Below are 20,661 nucleotides of genomic sequence, written 5' to 3'. Positions count from 1 at the left end.
CTCTGATATGCTTGTCTAGTCTAAGAATCGCAAAAGTGAAAAATATTATCAACGCATCTAGTGTAGACCACTCTCTCCAGTTCGGGCCATGTGTTGCTGGCACTTGATCATAATGTCAAGCTGGTCACTCACATCCTGAAGACGACCGAGAACCTTTCGGTTTCCGTCGGTGAAGTTAAGGATGGAGTAAGGAACACCAGTGTCGGCGCAGAACTCGCGGATCATTTGCTGAGCCTTGCGAAGGTTGTGGCGCGGCAGACGGGGGAAGAGATGGTGGACAGCCTGGAACTGAAGACCTCCGTGAACAAAGTCCATCCATGCAGGGCAGTCGACATCCATGGTGGTTCGGAGCTGGCGCTGAGCAAAGGATTCGGTCTCGCCAAGGTCGACAGTGGACATTCCCCAGTGAGAAAGGGTGATCTGGACGTGGAGAGGCATGGTGATGATGTGCGAGACGAGCACGAAGAGAACACGGGTGGTCCAGTCGGGAAGGCTGCGCCAGAGAAGACAGTAGCCGAAGAGGAACCAGTAGCAGCACATAAAGGCGATCTCAGTAGGTCGGATCCACCAGGCGCGGCTCTTTCCAAGCTGAGACGACTTCTTAGACAAAACGTGCAGCCACGAGAGGAGGTACAGGTTGAATCGCGCAATGCCCATGACGGGGTAGTAGGTGTACTTCTGGAAGGGGACGAGGAAATCGGCGGCGGCGTCCCAGATAAAGGTGAAATCGTAGTAGGTCGAGTGGAGAGACTTGAAGAAAGAAGGGCATGTGGCGAAGAGAGGGACGTTCTGAATATCGGGATCATGCTCAGGTGCGTTTGTGACCAGATGGTGAACGTTGTGGCTGCTCTTCCACCAACCGATGGAAAGACCACAGCAGAAATCGGCAACGAACATACCAATCAAGGTGTCAGCTACAAAGTTGGATGTGATGGCGAGATGGCCAGCATCGTGTGCTGAAAACATGATTTGATGCTGTAGATAAATTAGTTTCTTTTCTTGAGAATGACAATAACAAATTACATACCCAGAACAATCCCAGGAAGATAGCAGAAGTGATGTACCACTGGTTGTAGAACAAAGTACCAAAGAGAGCGAACAAGGTGGTGTAGCGAGCCAACTCCTTTCCGTACTCGACATAAGGACACTGGTACAAGCCCTCATCTCGGATTCTGTCGTGAAGCAGCTGGTACTTGCGTCTAATGTCGGTTTGCACCTTGGTATCCTCAGGTGGGGGGTAGTTTTCCAGGTCAGTCTGGATCTCACGCGCAACACCAGCGTTTGCGACCCTGAGGATGGCGGATCGCTTGCTGTTGGGCTCGCTCTTGATGGTAGCGGATCGGTGTCTGAGGCCCTCAACCTTGAGGATATCATCTCCTCCGCTAACTACGACATCGTCGGTGGCGGAGGAAGCAGAACTGGCTGCGTCGTCAAGAATGCTGCTGTTGGCAAGACTCTCTTCAGTGTCTGAACAAGCGGAATCGGACAATTCGACCTCTTCGGGGGCGTCTTTGCGAAAGATGCCACCTCTAATTGGTGGTGTGCGGTTCGTCCAAGGGCCTTGCTTCCGGCCAATCCGATAGGCCTTCATTGTTCGTAGTGTCGACTCGGAGTGGTAACTGTGGGCAAAAATGTTATTAATAATCTGATGAGATGTAATGGAGGGTAGTTTATGTCGCTTTGACTTTGATCAACCCCGCGCTTGCAATGCATATGCATTTCGGGTCGTCTCGTCTGACAGGGCGTCCAATGGGGTGTTGTAAATGTGCATCATGGTGGTTTTCTCTTTTTGGTGTAGTGTCGTTGGTGTGTATAACCTCAACCTCGACTTTGACCTCGACCTCGACCTCGACCACAACACCTCTTTCTTTGTTCTTTGGTATAAAACTTACGCTTTCATTTCGTCTGTCGCATCGCGGCCAACCATGTGCAGGACAGCCAATCGACCACCAGGATGTCTCTCCATCCAACCATCGAGCTTGAGGATCGACTCTTCGAAAACAACAATTGTTTGACCGTCGGCGATCAGTCGCTCAACCGCCGCTGCGGTCAAGACATTATCGCGACTCATTTTGGATTATCGTAATCGTTTCGCAGCGAGTATGTGATTATTATTGTGTGCTGGAAAAGGAATGTCGGCTGCGACAAGAAGCTTCAGGTGCTGGAGTAGTGTGGGGGGGAAGCTTTCGCGGGTGATTACAAGAGAAGGAGGAGCTGCAAATTACTGCAGGATAGAAAAAGAGAAAGAGCGAAAAGTGAAGAGCAATCAGAAAGCGAAAAAGGGCAGCGACAGAGCAAAACAGCCGAGGCAGCACAAGAGATAAATAGTCGTGAATCAATCAGGGGCACAGCGAGCTACCTACATGCTACGGGTGTATGATGTCCAGTCCATAATTACCTGTATTCTCGCCTCTTACTCAAGCTACGCCCCCAGAGCCAGTGGTTCGCTCCATCGTTTCTGTACCACCACCAAAGCCAACGAATGGGCGCAGTCGATTTGTACAGCATACCGTTTTGTGATCCATGGCAATCCAGCTAATACTAGTCGACTCTTCAACCCGGGGCACGTCAAACGATTAGCTCTATCCAAGGTTAGCTTTTAATTGGGGACCCTGCGAACGAACGGGCCAAGGCCCCTCAAAGGATCATCTAGAGTGCTATAACTGCAGAGGGTGCATGTTGGTCTGCAAAAGTAGTCAGAATCCTTGTCCGAGATAGTTGTGCAACATACGTCAAATCTGCTGGACAGAGGCACGAAAGACAGCAAACAGGAAAGGGGAAGGTAAGAGAGAAAGAAAGAGAGATGAGCATCGTCCATAACCCTTGTTGCGCTAACCAAGAGACGGTCTGTAGCCAAGATTTCTGTATTGAATGGACCACATATTAAAACTGGTTCCTGACCGAAGGGCCTGCGGAGAAGGAGAAGGAGAAGTCGCCTCTTTTAGTGGAGAGTAACTTTGACGCTTGAAACAAGAGAATCTGGGTCTGTCTGTTGATCTAGACCGAGACCTTGTTCTCCTACCTCTAGTAGACTAGCTGCTAGCCATGTGACAGTGGCAGGCGGTGGCAGGTAGTGACAGTTGCTCGGTTTCGGGCGGCCAAAGAGAGAAAACCTTGATTGAGTTCTAGAAAAAGTAGCTTAATGTAACCCATGACTCTGTACTATGTAGAGTTTTTTATGACTTGTCTTGTCTGTACCTGAGTGTGCCTGTGTAACGGTTGCTCTGCATTGTTTGGCAGAGATTTGTTTGAGATATGGAGCCGATAATAATAGACATCCATACCCATACGTAGCTGTAGCTGTAGCGCTGACCATTCCATGAATTCATCCACATAGATACGGATATTCAGAGGAAAGTCAGTATCCGTACGCGTACCACTCTTAAACGAGTAGTACCAACTATGTACGATGACCAGGATAAAAGACTCAACGCGTAATCGGGCAGTCAACCCCCCTCCGAGGTCTAGTCTCTAGTCCTGTTGATACGAAAAATCCCCTTCTCCTCAGCCCCCCTCTCTTGTGTCTCTTTGCTCCACAGGGGTTCTTCTCTAGGGGGTCACCTCCGCTGGGAAGGGCCATACGCAGCAGGGGGGGCGTTGCAAGTGACCCACAAGACCCTGAAATTCAGGCCCTGGGGTTTTAAGTTAGCCTCCGCCCGCGGGCTGCGAGTGCGAAGAGAGCAAAGCGCCCGCTGTAATCTGACCAGTAAAAACAAAAGACCGGCGAGGTTCCCGGTCGCCAATGGTACGCGTAATTTTGATGTATCCTCCATCGGACCAGGTATTGATATTGTTATCCGTACCCGGGTCGCTTCGCTTCGTTCCCAGTTCTGCAGCCCAGATCTCGTAAAAAAGTCAAAAGGGGTTGTTTTCGCTTTTTGGGGCCGGCTTCTCGAATAAATGGAATATTCGTCAGTTGACGAGATTACGTGTAAAACATTGTCTGTGTCCATAGTCCATACCGCATCAAACATGCACGTGGGTTAACAAACTTCAACCGCCAGGAACGACATTAAAAAGGGGCGCTTGTCGTGATCTAAGATTGCCAACTTGGCTAGACTATTGACTTTTGGCCTAGGCAATAAGGTAAACAGCCAACTAAAAGGATGCAACATGCCACGAATCGAACCATTGAACCAAAGTTCTCTCTCTCTTCATCGTCCATTCATTTACAGATACCTACAGAGACACAGACAGAGTGCCCCCATACCAATCTTGGCATCTAAAAGCAGCTCTCCGCATAAGCTATTCCAGACTAAACTCCACATGGATTGAAGTCTTGTTTTCTTTTTGCTGCGCCGTTGGAAGGGGATGGCGTCGGCCCAGAAATTAAAGAAATCGGGTGAGGCCTTTTTTCGTCTTCCTTGCTTTTTTTCGTACCGGAAAAATACAAAACAAAAAAGGGAAAAGGGGGTGTGCAAACTATTCAAGGCAAGCTAAGCTTTTCTCAACCCTTGTCCTGATGCGAGGTTAGATTAGATCCGGTTTCTGGCGTCCAATCCCGTGCGCAAGAAATAACGTGTCAAGATTAACTCTGGGCCACAAGACGAGCCAAAGGGTCTCGAGGGTCCCCCACGTTGCCATTCCGAGTGTTCTTATCTTATCTGTAGGTCTATACCTTGACTTGACAGAGTCCCTGGCTCTAGGGTAGTTACAGTAAGAGTAAGAGTAAGGTAAGAATGACACTTTCAAGCTATATTAACTGAGCTGAGACACATCCAACGTAATATCGATAGACAAGACATGCCTCCTGGTAAATATTGGCTTATCCTACATTCTATCCTAGACTCAGTTCCACATCAATCAACCGCTCAGTTACGCGTATGATAGACAACAACCCCCTTTGACTCGCTGCTGTCAACGTGATACACAGCGACATGCCACGACGTCACTCTGCTTCAGGGTGGGTGGCGGCTTTTTATAAACGAGCATCATCTGCGTGAATATGTTTGAGAGTCCTGCTTTTGTGGACCGCATGAACGAATACGGCACCTATTGACTTTTGCAGAAGGCTTGGGCTTACGAAAGATTCTATTTCAGCTGTTCAAGGTTTATATTCTGTGTTAATGCAGTGGTTGGTCAAAGCTATCTCATCGGATATTTATTTACATGTGCAAACTAACTTCCGACAGACCGGCGATGCTACGCAACTCACATACCGAAAGCCATCAGTAAAATATATTTTTTATTTTGTGATATTGACAAAGTATGTGAGTATGATACTATGGCGGGTTTTAATCTTCAAAGAAGTTTTGGAAGAAAGTACGTATTTATTAATTTTGATGGGCTGGAAATGGTGATGAGGCTCTCGCACCAGTGAACCATAGACCAACAACAAGTCCCCGATAACTTTCCGCATGACGATATAAATCTCCAACTACCACTTCCGCATCGCGATTGCTTCATTTGACCTTGAATAATTCCTAACCATCTTGAAATCTCAAAATGACACCCAACTTGCCTCCACGTAATACATTCACAGCCCACAGCGGCAACACGTACTCCTTCATCTCCATCCAACCCACATCCCGCACCACAACCCTCCTCTTCCTCCACGGCTTCCCATCCACCCTCAACGACTGGCTCCATCAAATTCGTCATTTCTCTTCCCAGGGATATGGAGTTGTTGCGCTTGACATGCTCGGTTACGGAGAGACCAGCAAACCCGACCATGTTGCCCAGTATCGCCTCAAGCCAATGAGTGATGAAGTCATCGAGCTTTTGGACCATCTTAAGTTAAAGACCGCTGTGGGAGTAGGTCACGACTTTGGCGCGACGCTGCTATCTAGAATAGCAGCGTATCATCCATCGCGATGGGAATCACTCGTTTTTATCGCTGTCGGACCGCCGCCGCTTGCAACACCCTTTAATGTAGACATGATCAACCAGATGACCAAGCAAATGCTAGGCTACGAGATGCTCGGATACATTCCCTGGCTAGCGGATCTCGACTCCCAGACTATTCTTGAGAAAAACGCTGAGGCTGCGATGAGTCTGATGTTCTGTCGTGATCGGGAGGCGTGGGAGGAGTGGTTTCATCCTCTCGGGAAGATGCATGACTTTGTACGAGAGAATCGCAGACTTACCATCGCATCGTGGTACACTCAGGACCTTCAAGAGGCCCACCTCAAGGCCTTTGGTTCACCGGATGGATACAAGGGCGTTTGCCGGTGGTATCGCATGTGGAAGGATAACCTCTTTGCGCCAGATGAGAAAGGGTTCGAAAACTTCAAAATCCAACAGTCAGTTCTTTTCATCGTACCTTCTCTCCCCCGAGAGTCAATGACCCAGCAGAAAGAAATGCTTTCATCTTGGGCTCCAAATCTCCAAACTGTCAGTCTCGACACCAGCCACTGGCTTCATCTCGAACAACCCGACCAAACCAACACATCCATCCAAGCGTTCCTAACTTCAAGCGGGCATGTTTAGTACCTCGGGCCGTAACCAATCAAACGTATCCAAAAGATCAAAATTAAAGTCCAACTGCGTCGGGATATCCCAATCCAGCGTATCCAGCGCTCCACCGCCTGCGATGGGAGCGTTAAGGTTATGGTCCAGTACACCTTGCAAAACAGCTTTGCAGTCAGCGCATAGGTCTGCGTTGGGAGCTGGCGGTCGAACCCAGTCGAGGAAACCGATGAGAAGACTGAGCTTTTGTATTATCGCTGAGCGGCTGAGTTTCGGACAGTCGGGGTGTGTGCCGCGGAATGTTGGACGGAGCAGTTCGAGGCAGAGGATGCCTCCTCCTGGTGCCGCAAAGGCCATCAACTACATATGTTAGCAGGACATAATGCGATAGTAAGAATTGTTGTACTTACCAGCCATTCAAAGTCTCGTCGTACTCCAGCGAAGCGATCTTGATGTGTCCAGAACAAAAGCGTTAAACAGACCATCTCAAAGCTAATCACCAGCAATCTGTTCTCATCAACGTGTTCCAAACGGAGCGACAATCTCTCGGCAAAGAACAAATTTTGCAGATGCTCCAATCGAACAAGTATCCTCACGTAGACATTCTCTACGTTGCAGTTCGGATCATCTAGTTCGTCTGGCCGATGGATGAGATTTCGGGGGAATCGCTCGTATGTTCGTTCGCAGCGTGTCTTAATCTCACTGTGCAAGTTAATAAAACTCTTAGACATAATTACCTTCAAAACTTACGCCAGTCGTTCAAAGGTCGCTTTCACACTACTCGCCAACGCCATCTCAAGAAGTTCACCCTTGATAAGCGCAATCTGCACACGCGCCCTTATTAACGCCGCACCGAGCAACTCTCCATCAGGACGAAACCCGTTATCGTCTAGCCTCGACATGGCGCGCTTGATCGCAGCGTCGCCATCCATTAGATCTTGATCATCTATGTCAATCGCCAGAGGACCCGAAAAGTAGCGATGACTAAGAAGTGGCGGTCGGCCTGTGAAGGAGACGAGGACTTTGTCGAGGGCATAGACCCGGGCTGTTATGCGACGCTTATGCTCTGAGCATAGAGAGGGCACGTAGTTTGGGTCTTCCACACCGACGTGAAGACCGAGAAATGTTAGAAGAGCAACTGTCTCGGCGGCATAGCTCCAGCACGTTAAACCTGTGATATTAGCGATGAAGGAGGCTCGGAGCGAATAAACTTACCAGCGTCGCCTGTTACTAGAGACTCGATGGTTGTTCTGCGATAGCATAAATAAAGAAGTATATCATTAGCAGTCGTAAAATGACGAACAAGCTCGACACAAGAGCCCAAACACTTGTTCACAGCTGCAGCTTCCATACCAGGTGCGCCATTCCAATAAGTCCAGATAAGTCCGATGGATTCCCAACGAATGTTACTCCCCGTGAACTGATCGGTCCAAGCCTTGGCACTTGAATGCTCATCCCGAATGGGCCTCGAGGTGTTGTTACTGATACACAACGCCATCTCCTCCAGCTGCGCATCTTCCCTTGTAGCAAGGTACTCGCTCCAGTCCTGCTGAAGCGTATGCAGGATATCTTCAATGACCATAAACATCCAGTCGTCGACACGACAGTGAAGTTTATTGGGCATGACATCGTCGCGAGGACCGGGCAGGTTACGGAGAACGTAGAGGCACATCTCGCGAAGATGAGATGGCATCTCAATCAAACAAGCCCTCGTCTTCGGCGGCCTCCTCGGACTTGGCTCAATCTCGAGCGCAGGGCCATGGATGAGCGAGAGACTATTCCTTGTTTCCTCAAAGACTGCATTGTGACTAGTGAAGCCAAGATAACCAGGTGCTAGCGAAGGTGAGGGAGTTGACGTGGACTCTGCTGCAGCAGTTGTGTTTGAAGGTGAAATTGTGTGTGTAGATGCGACTGTGTTTGTAGATGTGACTGTACTTGTTGAAGCTGCGATTACTTGGCTTGGAGACCGAAGCCGCTGCTTCTTGACTCTTGGCTCCGAGATGGTGTAGACGCACGACTCTTTGCGTTTCTCGCACCGAGAACAGGTGGGCTGGCCATGATCGCACGCGACTTTCCGCGCTCGACATGGATCGCAAGCCTGGGGACGACCATTTAAGCGTCGAAGAAGAGGGGCATCGGCCATGATGCAATTCAATGTGTTGCTTTTGAAGTCGTTGATTATAAATCTCGGTTTCGGCTTGGAAATAGTGTATGTTCGGCTTGAAAGTTCACGGTCTCGGCTTGAAAATAGTGTATGTCGGCTTAAAGATTAACGGTCTCGGCTTGAAAAATAGAGACTCGGCTGGAGCTAATCACTTCGGTATGCAACATTTCCCCACATAGTTCAGCTCGGCTTACAGGGGTTTGTCTTGATTGAGCACGCCGAAGCCATCGCAGTGCGGAATGTGTCACTCGGAGACGGAGTCGTTTGGCTGCAGGGCTGACAGTTTGGACATCGAATTAAGGGCGTACTCACCGTCGCTGTGACTCAAATTGCGGGCTGCGGCTGATGAAGCAGATAAAAGTCAAGCCGAGTCATCTGAGTCGAGTTGAGTATAAGTAGATCTAGATGCCCCCCTCCACCATCAATTCGATATACATCATAATCCAATTCAATCCAAGACATTGAGCATTCAATATTACTTGATTTACAGTATTACTACTTCAATACCTTTATACAAACTTCAACATGTCTTCACTCTCAGCTACATACAAGACTTCCAACGTCTCCGAGACAACCCTCGTTGACACTTCCAAGCTTTCAACAAGTACAAAGCCTGGTACGATTACAAGTCTCTACCTCTTCAAGTCACAATCTAACATATCCAGGTCTTGAAACAACTTACAAACCATCCCTCAAGGAAAAGATCCAGAGGAAGCTTTCTGGTTCCGTCGACCCTACAAAGAAGCCGGCCGACCCATACAAGTCCTGGGAAGCGCGATCAGGTCAGTACAATAATCACTAGCCAATTGACAAGACACATGCTAATATGTCGACAGTAGCTCTGCTATAAATGGTGCATGACCTGGAGGATCTGGACTGATTGGAACACACCAATCAATAATTTGTTGGCTTATTTTTGTAGCTTGAGATATACCCGTGTTTGAATGATACATTTTGTTTATTGAAATAGTGCTTAGTCTCGTCGCCGAAGGATTGATTGATGTTGTCCAGTGTCAGCCTTTAGTACAGCCTGTTGACCACACGGATTGTCTGGAACTTGGTAGTGTGGTAAGAGTCGGAATACCGACAAAGATTTAGGAATTGAACTTGAGCGAATGCCGCTCAAGAAGTGGCAATCTTGTGATGAAAGACACGTTTCGAAGGAATATCATCCATGATCTTTACCACTTATACCGGTAGTCTATTCACCGTCATGCTTATATCTGTTGCGCAAGCCTGCCGAGACTCCGGTAGTTGCGGGCGTAATATTCCTTCTTATAATCCTTTAAATCCGACCGTCTTAGGCTTTATCCGATATCGCACTCGTGTCAATTACATGGCCGCGCTTCTAGTTGATGATTTGCTATAGCAGCATCCATCTACCCGTAGATCAATGGCAGTTTTTGGTCAGCACTAGGGATATCTTGAGAGCTTAGGCGCCGGGAATGAGAAGAAAGTGGCCTGCACGTGTATCATGTTAGGAATGAGTTAGCGCCTGGGGTGCATAAAGACTTGGTCAATGTTACGGGGGCATGTATAATGACTTCAAAGATGTTCGTATGATTAGAGGCAGCACGTGCCAGAACTGGTATCGTAGTGTATGTCCCATAACGACTAGACATAGAATCTCGTTGACTTGCACTTGTCGAGTTCCCAGAGTTGCATAACTCAGTCCAGCCATTGGGAGATGTGTTCTGGCCGTGCCATAGGCCAACCAGAAGAATTCCCTCTCATGCAATAATATGCCCATCTTTACGCTCCTTCCCATCAGGCTTCCTGACAAGAGCCTTCCTCACCAGATCCTCCGCCGCATCTATATCATCCCGAGTGTAATATCCCCACTGCTTATTGGATCTTCTACCATACAACCCATGCCAGTACCTGACCCTATCCCCAAAGTGGTTGACAGCAATGACATACACCTCCCTAAGGTATTCCTCGACAGTCTCCTTACTCCAGTCATCATTGTGTCTGAAAGAGAGGCTGAAGCCTAGGAACTTATCGCAGTGTGCAGCGTCGGCGGGAATCTTGGGCAGTCCGTGGAGCATGAAGCAGTAGAATGCTGCTGCGTTGGCGGGCGAGATGGAGGCGTGGTCTGGACGAGGGGTTTCGGGGGTGATGAGGATACGTTTATCGGCGCTCAGAGCAGACGGTTCGACGCTGCCTTCGAATTTGGCAGACACGGTGGTGAGGAAGGCTTTGTAGAGGTCGATGGTGTTGGGGTCGTTGGGGTCGAGGGGTGGGTAGACACTGAACCCGCAGTCGAACTCGAGGACACGCATTGTAGTGGTGCTTGGTCAAGAAGAGAATGAATAGTGGATGGTACACCGAAGTGATTTGGCGTGGATAAAGAAGAATTAGTAGATCCAGTAGGGAAGAGAGAACAAAGGAAGGTTGAGACGAACATGGACAATTTATACTCGAACATCAAAGAACACCTTGATGCTGTAAAGGTTGTTTTATCTTAGTAAATCAGGCGGACGCCGTTTTATGTTGAGAAATGTGTCAAATGCACTGCAGTAAAGTATAATACCGAATTTTATGTCGATGGTTTTAAGCTCCCCGCGTTGGTAGAGGGCATATTGACCAAAGATTATGGTCACTTGAGACACAACTCCAAACCTTGAGCAGTATAGGTATGGTTGAAAACAGATGACTTGGGTCATTTATTTGTTTAAAGAGTACAGATATTCGTTTCCCCTCGAATGGGTTTCTATGTTGAAGTAGGGTTCAAGAATGATGAACGCCATGACATCCACTTTCACTGCTCGACCAGTTGGAAGTTCTGTCAGGCCAAGACTGAAGCTAATAAAATTGACAGATATTCAGCAACGTATTTCTATCCGCTATACCAAGGTGCACATGCTTGAAAGAACAGTTAACTCCTAGTCACGTTGTGTTGTGTAGATAACAGCATATAAGTCAAAGTGTCAGGTTTAAACTATAACATGTACCCCGCAACTCCGATGCTCTGGTAACGAACATGTCGATCCGGGTGGTCGGTTCCAAAGACGTCACGTTACGCTGTTCAATGTATGGACATACAAGACAGATGAACCCTTCTTCATGTCAGTCTGGACCTCGGCGATCAAGTACATATTTAGTCTAGATCCGCTATCGGCCGATGACGTTGAATCAGATAAGATCATCTCCCCATGAGCGATTTTCACAGTCCCGCTGAAGAATCCGGAACAACCAATCATGTCGTTCAAAAGTGACGATGCTGGTCCAGGGTCTTATGAGTTGCTGATTCAAGACCGAGGTATCATTCGAAGAGAATGTGAATATCACGATAATTAATAGAAAAGAGTGAGATATTTGGGCTGTTACTAGACTGCAAGACAACCTATTATAATCTGCCATATCATATTCGCATTAACCCTGCAGTGTAATCATGGCCGCATTGGATACCATCTGATGATATGCACTGTAGCCCACCCAAGCGGCCCACCCTCATCCGAAAGAGGCGACCAGAAGTAGACTATAAGTACTAAACAGGCAGCTGAATCATTTCTTTCTTTTCTTCTATTAGCACATCACAAACACGCACAATGTCTTTATTCATAAATGGCAAGATCCTCTCCAGGGCCGTCGCCAGCTTGGCAGACGAGCCTACCTTTGCAGAGAGCATGTATGTCAAAGACGGTATCATCCAAGCCATCGGCACAAAGGAGCATGTCGCAGAACAGGTCAAGACAGAGGATGTTGTCGACACGCAGGATCTCAACGGAAAGACAGTCCTTCCAGGCTTTGTAGATGGCCACATGCACCTCCTCCTGCTGGGCCAGTCTCTTCGCAAGATTGCTCTGGAGCACTGCAAGAATCTGGATGATATCTTGCACGAACTGCGCACTTACGCAAAAGCCAACCCGGATGTTCCTAGAATCATGGCCAAGGGTTGGATGCACTCCATGACCCCCGACGGCGTAAACTACAAGATTCTGGATGAGATTGATGAGAGGCCCATCTATGTCGATACAAAGGACATGCACTCGACATGGTGCAATTCAGCAGGTCTGGCAGAGATGAAGGTCGCCGACATGGCAGATCCTCAAGGCGGAATCATCGAAAGGGACGAGAACGGCCGTCCATCAGGAGTTCTTAGCGAAGCATGTATCCTGACAATTGTTTGGCCCACGCTTGCACAGCTCGCCTCTAACGAGGAGCGCATCGAGTGCATGCTCGCAGCCTTCCAAGCCTACCACGCCGCAGGATACACGGGAATAATAGAAATGGCCATGGATGAATACTCATGGGAATCCCTTGTTGAGCTCAAGAGACGACATCCCGATGCTGCAATGCGCGTCACAGCATACTGGATCGTCAAACCTTCTGATAAACCAGAGGAGCGCGAGAAACAAGTATCCCGAGCAATTGAGTTGGCCAAGCAGTACAGCAAGGAAATCTCACCTGATCTTCGTATCGCAGGTATCAAGATCATCTGCGATGGTATCATCGATGCCTGCACGGCATACCTCTCCGAGCCATATTCCGCGGCTCCATCACCACCGCCGTTCTGGTCCAGAGAGGATCTTGAGCCTGTCGTCAAACAAGCAGCCGAAGCAGGAATCCAAATCGCCCTTCACGCAATTGGTGATGCGGCTATTACAATGGCAGTAGACTTGCTCGAGAAGCACGGCAAGCCTGGTGCGCGACACAGAATCGAACACTTGGAAGTGTCCAAGCCAGAAGATGCGAAGCGACTAGGCAAGCTGGGTCTTACAGCATCTATTCAACCCGTGCACGCAGACCCAGCTATTCTGCGCGCCTGGCCACGTCTCATCTCGTCCCGTCGTGACCGCGCCTTTGCATACCGCGAGTTCGCCGACTCAGGCGCTCTTCTCGCGCTGGGCAGTGACAGTCCCACAGCGCCGTGGAACCCATTGCACAACATCTACGTCGCGGCAACACGACGTTCCGCCAGAGAACCAGAGTGCGAGGAGGTAGTCAACGAGCACTTCAAGCTCGGTGTTTGCGAAGCGGTGGTTGCAGGTTCGCAGGGTGCGGCCAAGAGTGTCTTTCAGGATGATAGAGTGGGAAGTCTGGAGGTGGGCAAGATTGCGGATCTTGTCGTGGCAGATATGGAGTGGGATGCAAAGACTTTGCTCAAGGCTGAGATTAAGGAGACGTGGTTTGCTGGAAGGAGGATTTGGAGTTTGTGAGATGACAAGTCGAAGCTGTAGTTTGTTGGTGTTTGGGAGTCTAAAAGTGTGAGAGAGTAAAGTAAATACAGTAGGTACATACTTTTGATGGCCGAATCATTCAGTCATGGCGTATTTCAAGTCACTATCTAAACATTGACCCTTCAATCATGCGATTTATTCTCTATCTTGATTTCGATATCATGGCCAAGATGGTTGATTACTATCTGGTCTCAATCTACCACGATGGCATCCTATCTCGCATTCAAATTCTAGCCTCCGTACTACCTCATTCAGTTTACTTCTCTATACTTAGTGAGTGTTATAGTGCTAACAACTTTCCCGCGGAAAAGTCCCACCACCCAATTCGGTAAAACCTTGTCCTCGCTTGACAGATAACACACGCCCTACAGAGTAACCATCAGCCCATCTCCATCCCCGCACACACTGTAGCTATCTCGTCTAGCGGTATCTAGTATCGTTTCCTCTCTCTATCACTTCTCCACTGGGACTTTATCAATTCAGTATCGTCGTATCCACTACCCTAGCGCTTCCCCGGATCCAAGGACGAGGGTCAACCATGAATCGCAACAGCTTGTTTATCGCCCCCCCTCATGGGACAAGCTCCCAAGTTCAAAAAGGGCACCTTGCCGCTCCTTTTTTGCAATGTCCAGGCAGGTCTTGCAATCATTTCCACCTGGTTGAACCCCTCTACATCTCTTCATCATGGCAACGTTTTCAGCTCAGGACGCATTAGACGTCAAGAAGATGCAACCCTTTGACACTCATGATGTCGAAGCCGATATTAAGCAAGGCACCGTCGAAGACCTCGATGAAGCAGAGCTGTTTCTCCAACAACATGGCATTCCTCACTCTCGACTGAACGAGCTCATGGCCGATGAGGAAGCTCTCAAGAAACTCCGCCGAAAAGTTGACTGGTCTTTGATGCCTCTTCTTTGCGGTACATACCTCCTCCAATACGTCGACAAGCAGGCGTTGGGCTACTCAGCCGTCTTTGATCTGTTCACAACCACAGGAATGACACCTGACGAATACTCCTGGATGGCATCAATCTTCTACTTTGCCTACCTCGTCGCCGAGTGGCCAGCATCGTACCTCACCCAGCGTCTCCCCACAGGCACAGTCGTGAGCAGTTTCGTCATCATTTGGGGTGCCATTCTCTGCCTCACAGCAGCATGCCACAACTTCACCGGCCTCGCCATATGCCGCTTCCTCCTCGGTACCTTTGAAGCTGTTATCACACCAGCCTTTATGCTTATCGTATCGCAATGGTTCCGTCGTGAGACGCAGCCCTCCCGCGCAGGTCTCTTCTACTGCTTCAACGGATTCGGCGCCATGTTCGGCGGCATTCTCTTCTACGGCGTCGGTCAAGCAAAGGGCTGGGCCGTGTGGCGCACCATCTACGTGCTCTGCGGCGGAATGACCATCTGCTGGGGCGTCGTTCTGTTCTTCTTCCTGCCCAACAACATCCTTACTGCTAAGCGGTACACCATCGAGGAGCGCGCCATGCTTATTGCGCAAAGCGCGAGGAACAAGACGGGTGTGTTTAACCGCAAGATCAAGTGGAACCAGATCCGCGAGGTTTTCTCTGATATGCAGATTTGGTTGTTGTTCTTCTATGTTCTTCTCAACGAGATCATCAACGGTGGTATTGCCAACTTCTCAAAGCTTATTGTCAAGGGCTTTACACATGATGCGCTGCTCACTACAGCGTACGGTATCCCTTACGGTGCTTGCAACGCCATCTTCATGTTCACTGGTCCTTATGTGGCGTCCAAGTTTAAGAATGTGCGAACGATTGTCATGTGTGTTTGGCTTATCCCTACACTTATTGCTGTGAACCTCTTCTGGCAACTTCCTCGAAGCAACAAGGGTGGTTTACTCGCTGGTTACTACATGGTATGTCTCCCAACCTAATCTTTGTTTATATCTTACTAACATACTCAGTGCGCATCTTTCGTCGGTGCTCTTATTGTCGCTCTCCAAATGCCCGCTTCAAACGTTGGTGGTTACACAAAGCGTACCACTGCCACAGCTTTCGTCTTCCTAGCCTACTGTATCGGCAACATCATCGGTCCTCACGGCTGGGTTGGTTCTGAAGCACCTATTTACCAGACCGGCTGCAAGCTCATCATTGGCTGTGTAGCAGGCCAAGTTGTAATTGCCATCATTCTGCGATTTGTGCTCATCCGTCGAAACCGTCTTCGTGATGAGCAAGGACCCGTTATTGAAGACGAGAATGCCGCGTTGCAGGATCTCACTGATTTCGAGAACCCCAACTTCCGTTACTCTTACTAGACTAGTTGGGATATATTATGATGATGTCATTTAGTTAGCAATTGATGAACTCGTTTCTGAGTAAATGCCTCTCATCGTGAACCTCGGATTCAACCCCAGATTATGTCGGTAAACGTTGGACAACCGGCTGCATAATCCGGGGAATCTTGCTTATGTTGTATCTTTACGTAAATGGTTTCTACCAGACGAACATGCATACCTTGCTAGTCTGGTTGATCCTGGGTTTAGTAGACAGCTCTTCTTGGCGCATCGGGGTAAAAGCCGAAGACTGGATCCAGTAATTACATCTCCGGACAACATAGCTAGCATCTCTCATGCTCGTTTTATAGGAGTGACTTTTAATATGCCTCACTGTCGCATATCTAGTCCTCCCACTTACTAGAAACCCTCCACCAAAACTCACACTGTTCATCCCCCCATGTAAAATCCACCAGTTCAGCCGCCTTTCCAACCCCAACTCCTCCAGCCCTCTCATCATTCCCCCTCCCAAGAATCATCGTCTTGCCCTTCCCATTCTCAAAAGACGTCCATTCCGGTCTATGCGCAAACTTTCCCTTTATGGCATTCGGATCACCACCCTTCGTGATAAAACTCGTGCAGTACGCGTGAAACTGCCCTGATACTTCCCTCTGCGCAGGTGATATCTCGCGGACTTCTCTGTTAAACGTCTGATATCTCATCTGGTCGCCGTGATTGGCGCCAAATAAAGCAGTCTTGTTCAGAGCCCAGTGGTAGAGGTATGCTGGTTGCGCAGACTCATGGTATGTTGCCCAGATAACCGTTTGGCGTACGGGACATGTGTATGCGTAGTGTCCGTAAGCAGTTTCGAGTCGTTTGTACTGTGATCCTACACCAGGAATACCGCGTGTATCAACATGCGGTGAATCAGGGTGTGTTAAAGGATCAGGATACAACTTCTCCAGCTCCGCAACTTCAGAGCTCGTAAGATGCGGCAAAAGACTCTTAAAGAAACCCGTAAACTCGTCTGGGTTATCGGCTTTTAGCGGGACATAATAAGCACCCTCGTTCGCCGCCGATCCAGTAAGAATAGGAACTCTGTTGAACTTTCCAGACTTCCATGCCTCAATCGGTCGGCGCGAAATGATGTCGTTGTCAATGACAGGCTGCCAAGCCCAGCGAATAGAAGGATCTGAGCGTGTAAAGACTTCCTTTCCTGCCTTGTCTACCGTTTCAGAAGGAAGACCACGCAGGCACGTTAGGATCTTGGGGTCTTTGAGATTCTTAAAGTGCGCGCATGGCGTCAGATCCAAGAGCTCGCGAAAATGCTGTGAGTTGAGAGAAGCATCTGGTGGATGAACTGCGCGCGCTGTATGAGCGCCTGAGTCCATTATCGCTTTGTGAAAGAGCTTTTTCGGCTGATTTATATCCATGATCAGATGTCCAATCTGCCAATGTTAGTCAATCAATCTTTCTCACTGGAGAGAAAACCACTTACACCATGAGCAGCAGCGCTCAAACCCATGATAGTAACATCATCAGCATCACCACCAAACGCCCCAATATTTTCCTGCACCCACTCAAGTGTAACATACATATCCTTCAATCCAAGATTCAAAAGACCGTCTTTGGCGGTCAACTCAGTGTTCAAGCCGCCGAACACACCGATGCGGTATTGCATGCTGACAGCAATATACGGTTCTTCGGAGAACGCAAGCATGGTATGTGAATTATGCATTCGGGCTGCACCGCGATTGAATGCACCGCCTGGGATCAAGACGGCGACTGGTAACTTCCCCTTTTCTGGAGTATGGCCTTTCTTCCGCCAGACGTTGATGGTGAGACAATCCTCTGATTCGTAGTCTGGACCAAGGATGGGATCTTTGAGGAAAGGAACGAGTTGTATTCCAGGACATCTTCACTTATTAGCATCATAACATATGTATTCTTGTAAGAGACATACCTAGGTCCCAAGTAATAGGCTTCAATGGTTTCATTACTTGCCCCTACTGGCTCAGCATGTTTGAACCGTCGTTCACCAACTGGAGGGACAGCATAAGGAATCCCCATGAACCCTTCCAGCGGCTTAGGAAACGTGCCATCATCAACGAATTTCCCGATGATGGTGCCCTGTTTAATCGTCACAGAAGGCGCAGGTTCTGGTGCCGATTTACCAAACACATCAGGATACGCCGTGAAAGTAGCTGCCAGAAGAACAGGCAACGCAGCTAACCACGTTAGCGAAACGCCCTTTTGTCGTTGTCCTTTCTCAGCCATTTCGATATGCCAATGCTATACTATCCAACATACCAAGAGACATCTTCTTACATGCTATTTATCAAGATAAGCAAACCTCAGATCTACACCAGTTTCCCGTTAATTGCCCGCGACCAACCTATGTATCCTAGTTCCCCGAAACACCGGATTCCCTATCACTTCCCCTGCAGGATAGTCTACAGCGCAAGTGGGAACCAGCAGGGGTGGAAAGCAGCACTACGGTAGTTGATTTAGGACCCGTGGTGGCTAATCGGGGACCAAGCTTGACCACCGAGACCTTATCAATGAGGGGAAATTGTAGTTGCCCGCGGGAAACTCTTGATTAACAGTGTAAGGGTGGATATCTTGGCGCATCTAAAATCCGGGGTAAGCTGTAGGATGCATGTAGGAGCTTTGACGACTGGTGAATAGAGCTCAAGTGACGGAAACACGGCAGACTAACAAACGCTATGTATGATATTGAACCGATGATATCAACAAAACTAAACTAGCATATGCAATGTCATGTACGCCCTACCCACGTATGCTGAACCGATCTATCAAGAACGCCGTAACTATGCTTAGAGTGAAACTAGATGATGATTCCACGCTGCGACCAACCCCCTCTACCCTTCCACGCCCAAAGCAACAATCCCACAGCAATCCAAACTGTGATAGTCTCTGCCCAATATGTCGGAGCATAACACTGCTCTCCGTAGCAGAACAAATCATCCCGGTCTGAACCCTCCGGACCTGCCTTTGACTTGTTCGCGCCGTTCTGATACGTCGCTGAGTAAACGAGTCCCCAGAATGTCGATCCGGCAGCCGGAAGCATGCCAATGAGACCGTAATTGGTAGCGAAATTCTCAACACCCCAGATAATCGTCACCATAAGAGGAGTCAGGCTGAAGATGGCACCGTATCCTGCACCCACAAGGCCAGACACAAGCCAGAAGCGCTCTGCGTGGTTCTGAACTAAACCTGAGGCTAGAATGAGAAGACCAATGGAAAGCATGCTTGCGAAAAAGGCCATAAAGGCGACTCGGGAAATAGAAAAACGACTGCTCACTGCAGAACGTGTCGATGGTCCTTGAACATGCTGTGTATGGGGATACGGTGCCAGTAAATCTGTTAATGTACCAATAAAGATTCGCGAGGCGGTGTTGGTGATACCAAATATGGATACATGCGTCGCCGCAGAGGTACGGTGGCTCCAACCCTCCATCTCAGGCGGTGTAAGTGTTCCAATAATTGTTCCAAGGTTGTTGATGAAAGCTTCGCCCGGCCCAACAATGAGCAAGAAAGCGAGAGCGAACGGCCACATGGTACGATCGGCAAGAAACGAACGCGTTTCAGCGTTAAGAACCCAGTTCTTCTTCCACTTGGCATTGTCTTTCGACGGGTCAAGCAGCGCTGAGCTCTCTGTTTCTTCACCGGTTGCACCGTAGCTCCGCTCGGACCGGCCGAGTAGAGAGCTGCCGTCGAGCAGACCGCTTTGTTCTAGCTCTTCGATGGCTTCGTCGATGAGCTCATCTTCATCTACGACACGCAGTGTAAAGGTACCCAGGATACCCATGGAAAAGGTGAGGGCCGCGAGGAAGAGGAAGAAGCGGAAGACATCCAAGTCGCCCTTGCTACCATCAGGCCGTGTCTCGGTGAACAGACGAGTTCCTGCTTGACTCAACCACATGGGACTCAAGCCGAAACAAGTAATGGGCGTAGCCAGCGCCAAACCTCGGTATCGACCCTTTCCAAAGTTCTTTGCGCAAGACGACACAGCGGCCATGTAAAGACAGCAAGTCGCCACACCGACAAAGACAAACGACAGCATCAAGAAGGGAAGCGACCAGTCGTTATCGACCCGATATTCAGGATGACTACGATACTCAAGATCCAGCTTCCTGTAAACGCCCGCCGCGAGGCCATAACCGCTACCGAACAGGATTCCTCCCGTCAGCGCAAGCGGCTTTAGACCAACGCGATCGCATATATATCCGACGCCCGAAATAGGAAGGTACAGTGCGACAGAGCCTGAGATGGCGACTGCGTTGACCTGGAACTGGGAATAGTGTAGACGGGACTGTAGAAGCGGCGCGTAGAGGGAGAATACGACGATGGAACCGCAAGCGAGGGCGATGATGTTGGCTGAGATGAAGGCGAGAAGACGGATAGCTTGCTTTTCTTTATTGCGCTGGATGCGGGTCTCGGTAGAATCGGTGTCGGTGTCGTTGTCTGAGGCGTAGTTTGAACTGCGCGTCGAGATTTGATCGGCGTCGAGGCGCGAAACCTGAGTGTCGTCGGGGGCGGAAGACGACATGGCAAGAAGGGTCGTAGGAGTTAGAAGAGGGTTTAGGTCGAGGTCATGACAGAGGTAAAGAATAAATAAAAACTAGACTATCTGACAGGGTATATACG

General features: G+C 49.0%; 8 protein-coding genes across 8 annotated transcripts; 4 read left to right on the top strand and 4 right to left on the bottom strand.

Moving 5' to 3' along the window:
• Window positions 1–57: 57 nt before the first annotated feature.
• FPSE_11439 (uncharacterized protein) lies at window positions 58–2,071 on the bottom strand (the record flags this gene model as incomplete). The annotated part of the gene is made up of 3 exons (XM_009264556.1): window positions 58–975; window positions 1,028–1,619; window positions 1,893–2,071. 3 exons carry the CDS (start codon window positions 2,069–2,071, stop codon window positions 58–60), a joined length of 1,689 nt encoding a protein of 562 aa, XP_009262831.1.
• Window positions 2,072–5,445: 3,374 nt separating this feature from the next.
• Window positions 5,446–6,429, top strand: FPSE_11440 (uncharacterized protein; the record flags this gene model as incomplete). The annotated part of the gene is made up of 1 exon (XM_009264557.1): window positions 5,446–6,429. The coding sequence occupies one exon, from the start codon at window positions 5,446–5,448 to the stop codon at window positions 6,427–6,429; it is 984 nt and encodes a 327-aa protein (XP_009262832.1).
• Window positions 6,412–8,551, bottom strand: FPSE_11441 (uncharacterized protein; the record flags this gene model as incomplete). The annotated part of the gene is made up of 4 exons (XM_009264558.1): window positions 6,412–6,768; window positions 6,819–7,110; window positions 7,159–7,579; window positions 7,624–8,551. The coding sequence occupies 4 exons, from the start codon at window positions 8,549–8,551 to the stop codon at window positions 6,412–6,414; spliced, it is 1,998 nt and encodes a 665-aa protein (XP_009262833.1).
• Window positions 8,552–9,097: 546 nt separating this feature from the next.
• Window positions 9,098–9,924, top strand: FPSE_11442 (uncharacterized protein; the record flags this gene model as incomplete). Its single annotated transcript, XM_009264559.1, has 4 exons — window positions 9,098–9,188; window positions 9,238–9,354; window positions 9,543–9,640; window positions 9,877–9,924. 4 exons carry the CDS (start codon window positions 9,098–9,100, stop codon window positions 9,922–9,924), a joined length of 354 nt encoding a protein of 117 aa, XP_009262834.1.
• Window positions 9,925–10,302: 378 nt separating this feature from the next.
• On the bottom strand, window positions 10,303–10,854 carry FPSE_11443 (uncharacterized protein; the record flags this gene model as incomplete). Its single annotated transcript, XM_009264560.1, has 1 exon — window positions 10,303–10,854. The coding sequence occupies one exon, from the start codon at window positions 10,852–10,854 to the stop codon at window positions 10,303–10,305; it is 552 nt and encodes a 183-aa protein (XP_009262835.1).
• A 1,269-nt stretch (window positions 10,855–12,123) lies between these two features.
• On the top strand, window positions 12,124–13,734 carry FPSE_11444 (uncharacterized protein; the record flags this gene model as incomplete). The annotated part of the gene is made up of 1 exon (XM_009264561.1): window positions 12,124–13,734. One exon carries the CDS (start codon window positions 12,124–12,126, stop codon window positions 13,732–13,734), a length of 1,611 nt encoding a protein of 536 aa, XP_009262836.1.
• A 705-nt stretch (window positions 13,735–14,439) lies between these two features.
• FPSE_11445 (uncharacterized protein) lies at window positions 14,440–16,032 on the top strand (the record flags this gene model as incomplete). The annotated part of the gene is made up of 2 exons (XM_009264562.1): window positions 14,440–15,633; window positions 15,682–16,032. The coding sequence occupies 2 exons, from the start codon at window positions 14,440–14,442 to the stop codon at window positions 16,030–16,032; spliced, it is 1,545 nt and encodes a 514-aa protein (XP_009262837.1).
• Window positions 16,033–16,394: 362 nt separating this feature from the next.
• FPSE_11446 (uncharacterized protein) lies at window positions 16,395–20,563 on the bottom strand (the record flags this gene model as incomplete). The annotated part of the gene is made up of 4 exons (XM_009264563.1): window positions 16,395–17,438; window positions 17,489–17,906; window positions 17,954–18,218; window positions 18,877–20,563. 4 exons carry the CDS (start codon window positions 20,561–20,563, stop codon window positions 16,395–16,397), a joined length of 3,414 nt encoding a protein of 1,137 aa, XP_009262838.1.
• Between the last annotated feature and the right edge of the window lie 98 nt (window positions 20,564–20,661).

Source organism: Fusarium pseudograminearum, chromosome 1 (genome assembly GCF_000303195.2).
Source record: "Fusarium pseudograminearum CS3096 chromosome 1, whole genome shotgun sequence".
NCBI classification, from domain to species: domain Eukaryota; kingdom Fungi; phylum Ascomycota; class Sordariomycetes; order Hypocreales; family Nectriaceae; genus Fusarium; species Fusarium pseudograminearum.
Note: the sequence above shows the minus strand (reverse complement) of the source record. Positions and strands in the feature narration are given on the sequence as shown.